Source organism: Bombina bombina, chromosome 1 (genome assembly GCF_027579735.1).
Source record: "Bombina bombina isolate aBomBom1 chromosome 1, aBomBom1.pri, whole genome shotgun sequence".
NCBI classification, from domain to species: Eukaryota; Metazoa; Chordata; class Amphibia; order Anura; family Bombinatoridae; genus Bombina; species Bombina bombina.
In genome coordinates, this window is record NC_069499.1 from 1,279,640,222 (window position 1) to 1,279,646,221 (window position 6,000).

The 6,000-nt window shown below is 36.5% G+C and overlaps 1 protein-coding gene across 1 annotated transcript in view; it reads left to right on the forward strand.

Moving 5' to 3' along the window:
• Nucleotides 1–6,000, forward strand: part of UBA2 (ubiquitin like modifier activating enzyme 2) — a 51,248-nt gene that overhangs the window by 19,231 nt on the left and 26,017 nt on the right. The window contains exons 11-12 of the mRNA XM_053701426.1: nucleotides 5,782–5,875; nucleotides 5,967–6,000. The exon at nucleotides 5,967–6,000 is cut by the window's right edge and continues 79 nt beyond it. Coding sequence (XP_053557401.1) covers nucleotides 5,782–5,875; nucleotides 5,967–6,000 — 128 coding nt within the window. The remainder of the gene's footprint in view (nucleotides 1–5,781; nucleotides 5,876–5,966) is intronic.

Genomic DNA, 6,000 nt, shown 5'->3' on the forward strand with positions numbered 1-6,000 from the left:
ATAAGTAGTAGGGGAACTTTAACGTTACAGTAACCGCTAATAGCAAATTCTAATTTAAAACTTCTATATACACTACTCAATAATTATCGTACTAGTTGCTGGATTAATCAGACCAGAGTTGCATTGTATCTAAACTGGGGCTGAACAACCAGAGGGTATTATAGTTCCACTTTTGCTCTCTATTCACATAGTGCTGTTACGATTTATCATTTCAGTGGAACAGCCACAATACTCTATTTGTTTAAACCAAGATTGCCCTGGGACCATTTATCTGGTCTCTATATTACAACTAGCGATTATTTGTGACTATCTACAAATATAAGGGATTATACGTGTGCAGAATTTTTCTGACACCATTTAATTGCTATACAGGGGAATTATAATCCTGAAACTTAAATTTAACCTCAATTTGAGGATGTGTATATAGGAAGGATATATTGATCCTAATATTGTCTATCAGGCAATCGTTTTGCCGATTTAGGAGGATTAGCAGTGCTCACAATTTTCTATGTTTTTACTACAGAAACACTTGTTTTATAGGGTGGCATGGTCCACAGTTTTTATATTAATAAAGGTTATGTTTTATAAATCAATGGTCCTACTTGCTAAATTCATACCGCCCTTCACCATCTAATTTACCCAGGTAATATAACCAATAAGTGTGCCACTATAATGCTTCTTTTTGTCTTTATTATACCATAAACCCCTCATTTAAAGTAGTTAATCCCCTCTCTTCCTGTGAGTGGTATTTTTTGTTGTTCTGTGTGGTGTATGCTGTATTTAGGGTATGCGTGCATTGTTTAAATCCATGAATAAAGGACTCCTTACCCCCTATCAAAAGTATGATCAGTGTTAATGTATGTTATTTATGTGTTAATATACTTTATATACAGGGATAAAAATTCCTAAATCTTGAATTCCAAAATCCAAACTTATTCTGTATCCAAACTTTCTAATTAATATTTTTAATCCCTTCGCTATCGGGACTTTCAGAGAACTTGCCCAAAATACCAGAGAATTTTTAGCATTTTTGAAGTAGACAACCCAAGGTATCCCTCCCACACCTCCCGCCAGCACCAGCAGAGGATCGTTACAGATGGTGACACACACAACAAATAATACAGTACTGTAATCAGAAAAAATATATAAAACTGTTAGGTTGCGCATATATAAGCTTTATTATGACATGTAAATATTTCCTAAATATCATAAGATATTTTTGTTTACATTTGGTTCCATCCCGTCTCCAAACTATTCCATTTTAAAGGTGCAAATATTACAAAATCTAAACTATTCTGAAGTCCAAACCTTTTATGATCCCAAACAGTTTGGATAAAGGGTTTTCTACCTGTATTTATTCAGTCAAACTCGGTACTCTTTATATGGATTCAAATAATTGTATATGTAATTCACTATATGATTTAATTACATATTGTTACCAATGTTTCAGCCCACCCACGGGTTATAAAACAATAAGTCTGTTTTGCTCATGCTCAGAAGTGGCAGAATGCAACTTAAGTTCCAAAAATGTCTGCTCCATTATCTTGCTGCAGGCAGGGCTACTATGAGAAAGACTAAGTAGTTTACAAATGTTATGGTTGTGTTACATTTACACATGGTAGTTTGGGTAAAAGTTATGACATTAAATTTCCTCTTAACTGTGAATCCAAATTTGTTGTGGGCATGATCAAAGGCCCATGTGGGATATCCTGTATTGGGGAGGGGGGTAAGAAAAGCATAGTTACTTTATAGGTCCAGTATCAGACAGACTTTGAAAATGTACCTTGTAATCCCCATCGGTGGGCCTAATCATTGGTAACAATATGTTGAATATCCTGTTTTTTAAAATACATTTATTTGATTAAAGGCACAGTCTACTCCAGAATTCTTATTGTTTAAAAAGGTAGTTTTTGCATAACCAACATGGTTATATTAATATACTTTATACCTCTGTGATTAACTTGTATCTAAGCTTCTGAAGACTGCCTCCTTATATCTTTTGACAGACTTGCATTTCAGGCAATAAATGTGCTTACTTTTAAATAACTCCATGGACGTGAGCACAATGTTATCTATATCGCTCAGTGAACTAAGGATATCAACACTGCAAATGTATGCTTTGCATGTTGAGCACAGTGTGTCTTCCTGCTCAATTGTGTAGCTCATGCCTTCTGTCCTACAGTCTTATCCTTGCGGTCCTGGTACTCAGACACCTGCAATATCCCTGACAACTCAGGGTAATCCTGGATGCTCTGCGGCCGTGCAGATATCAGTTTGCCCTGATGTGCCAGTATTACAACCCCAGACTGTTACACATACTGTATCTTGCGACCCCGTCCCTCAATCTCCCTCAAGGGTTAGTGTTTTTCTGCATGACTTTGCAGCCCAAATACAGTCAGCTGTTTCTGCTGCCCTGTGTGCTATGCTGCTTGCAGGAAAAAGAAAGAGGAAGGTTAAGCATGGCTTCTGAGTCTAGGACCAACAGTTCTATGGGAGCTGCAACGGTCGGTTAAATGCAACTTTCTGACGTGGATTATTCGTCTGCTAGTTCTGAAGGTGAACTTTCATCCTCTAATTCCTCCAGTGAGTCAGTACAGGACTCTGAGGACATTAATTTTAGATTCAAAATTGAATATCTGAGATATTTGATTAAGGAAGTATTATCCTCTTGAGTCTAAACCATCAGAGGAAATATAGGTACACAAATTGGACATGGTGTTTAAACCTAAGTTAAAGACCCCTGAAGATAAACCTGGTGTCCCTTTCTCTCCTACTCCAGATTTTAAGAAAATGTTTCTGGTACAGGATAGTCATTTGAAGTGTGGAATAATGTTCCTAAGGTGTATGCTGCCATTTCCACTATGGCTTAACGCTCTACTATTCCTCTGGAAGATAGTACATCTTTTAAGGATCCTATGGATAAGAAGTTAGATGGATTCCTGAGAGAGGTTTTTCTTCAACGAGGCTTGCTTTTCCAGACTGCTATAGGTAATGCAGCGGTGGCTGGTGCTGCCACCTTTTGGTGTGATGCCTTTTCTGAATTAATTTCGGTGGAATCACCCTTGGAAGATATTCAAGACCGCATTCAGGCCCTTAAGATGGCCAATTCCTTTATTTGTGACGCAATTATCCAAATCATTCACCTCAATGCTAAGAACTCTGGATTTGCTGTACTTGCTAGATGGACTCTCTGGTTAAAGTCCTGGTCAGCGGACATGGTTTCCAAGTTGGGGCTTTTATCTCTGGCCTTTAAGGGGAAGACCTTATTCGGGTCTGGCCTGTACTCTATCATTTCTACTGTTACTGGCAGTGTGGTGGCTTTCCTGCCTCAGGATAAGAAAGATAAATCTAAGGGACATCCTATGGGACATTTTCGCTCCATTTGTCAGAACAAGATACAGAGGAACTCTTCTACATCCTGAAAGTACCTAGAAGCTTAACCCCGTGTGGAGCAAGAACAAACAGCCTAAGAAATTAAGCCCAGACAACAAATCAGAATTTTGTGGATCTGATGGGTTTCCTTCTCATGGTCCTCATTACATACTTTCACAAAATTTTTACAGATTTGATGTTTTGGCCTCAGCAGAGGCATATTTTGGGAGAATCTCTCTCACTCTTTCTCTCTCTCCTAGAGATTCTCTATACCGAGTCAAGTTTATATGAGCCTTGGAATGTATTTATTTTTAATTGAGTTATGCAGAATAATGCAAAAAAAAAAAAAAAAGGAACCAAAAGATAATCTATAGCCTATGTTCCTTGGATGTTTCAAGCCCTGCTGTGGCTTGAGGGTTCTATTATAGCCCGCCATAGTGTCAGCCAATTGCCATTTTTGCTGCAACTACTCATCCTAGAGGGGGCTGCAACCAGTCATTTCAGAAAGCAGATATCCCTTTGTTACAACAGGAAACAATGTGCCAATCTTAGTGCTGTGAAAGCAACGATAATGGCTCCCTACTGAAGCAAGAACAGTTTGTAAGTATTGTTGCATACACACATTTCAGTCAATCCAAACTTTTATTTTAAAACTGCCCTTTGTTTTGATAATGCAGGAAGCATAACTAAGATCTGTTTGCACCATTGCATATTTTAATGTTGTATCAAAATAAAGATCAGTTTTATTTAAAAAGTTTGTCTGGACTGCTGTTCATGTATGTAGGGGTATGGTGCTGGCAAGCAGTCAAATTCAGGTAGTATTGCCCACTTTCCTATTGTGTGTGATGCTATTGTGCAGAATGGCATTACATTGTTAATGCATACATTAATAAAGGAAACATTCAGCTGAAGTGCAGAGTTTGTGGATAACCCCTCAGTATCCTACTTTGTTTTGTGTTATATAATCTTAGTGTGCTTTGTGCCCTTGACACTTCTTAATTCTTTAAAAGTAAATCAGTGGTGTAGATCTCACTTCCAAAGATATGTAGGATCACATCCTACAGCCTAACCCATATAAATCCCCTCTCGATTTTACTATTACAGTCCTGTATAATGCAAGGTCATGTATGAGTGTTGACCCAAATTAGTTTACTGTGGGGTAGCCAAACTCAGTTTAATTTAGGTATATTATTCAGTGTTCTAAGATGTCAGAACATAACAAAATTCGTTATTTCAAATGTTTTTTTTCTACCATGCTTAAACTGTTGCTCCATTATATTATGTTTTATAAGCAGATCATTAAAGGATCTCTTAAAGGGACAGTATACACCAATTTTTATTTAACTGCATGTAATAGACACTATTATAAATAAGAATAGGCACAGATACTGATATAAAAATTCAATTTTAAAATGTACTTGGCTCCCAATTACACGGTTGACAAGGTTAGGCTGGGACACCCACTGAAAGGGGTTGAGAAAGCAGGAAGGGCAGACACTCCCTGCCTCCCATGCATACGAAAAGACCCTTTACACAAACAGGAGCAAGCTGGAGACATCAGTGTTTGTCTAAAACTTTGGGGCTTGGTTAGGAGTCTGAAAATCAGCACCAGATTATTTAAAAAAAAAAAAAGCAAAACTACATTTTTAAAAAAACACCACCAGGTGGCTATATAAATGGTTAATCTACAAAACATTTATGCAAAGAAAAATCTAGTGTACAATGTCCCTTTAATATTCAAATACAAGTTTAAATGGAAGTCAAAATTGAACTTTCATGATACAGTTTGAACACGTGATTTTGAACAGCTTTCCAGTTTACTTCTGTTGTCTTATTTGTTTTATTTTCTTGATATTCTTTGCTGCTGTTGAGCCTACCTAGGCATGTTGTTTTTTAAACAATGCACTACTGTGAGCTAGCTGCTGATTGGTGGCTGCATTTGTATGTCTCTTTTGTCATTGTCTCAGCCGGTGTGTGCTGTTAGCTCATTACATTGATACTCCTGCAAAGGATATCAATAGAATGAAGCAAATTTGATAATAGAAGTAAATGTGTAAGTTGTTTAAAATTGTGTGATCTATCTGAATCATGAAAGAAAAAAACGTTGCTATCATTTCTAATTATCTGACAAATTTGAAATTTAGAGACAACACTATTGAGGACACACATACCATTTTTAGAAGCTAGCCATGAGTATATAAGGATATATGTAAAGAATTATCAAAAAAATAGCATAAGTAACATTTTTGCAGACCAGGCAACTTGCTTTAATTACTGTATCATTGATATTTTTTCTGTTAATACAGCTTGCTTTAAATATCTGTTATTGATATGAACACACAGCATGTTAGAACTTTTTATTTACACTGTAGGAGACGTCATTTTGTTTGTTTGTTTTTTCTTTTTTAGGATGATCCACCTGCCATGGATTTTGTCACTTCAGCATCTAACCTCAGAATGTACATCTTCAGTATGAATATGCAAAGTAGATTTGATGTAAAATGTAAGAACTTATTTCCTTAGAAATGTCATATATATTTGTTTGTATTTCCAGCCTATAATTAAGATGAAAACATTTTCTTTTGCTTTTACAGCGATGGCAGGGAACATTATTCCAGCTATAGCAAC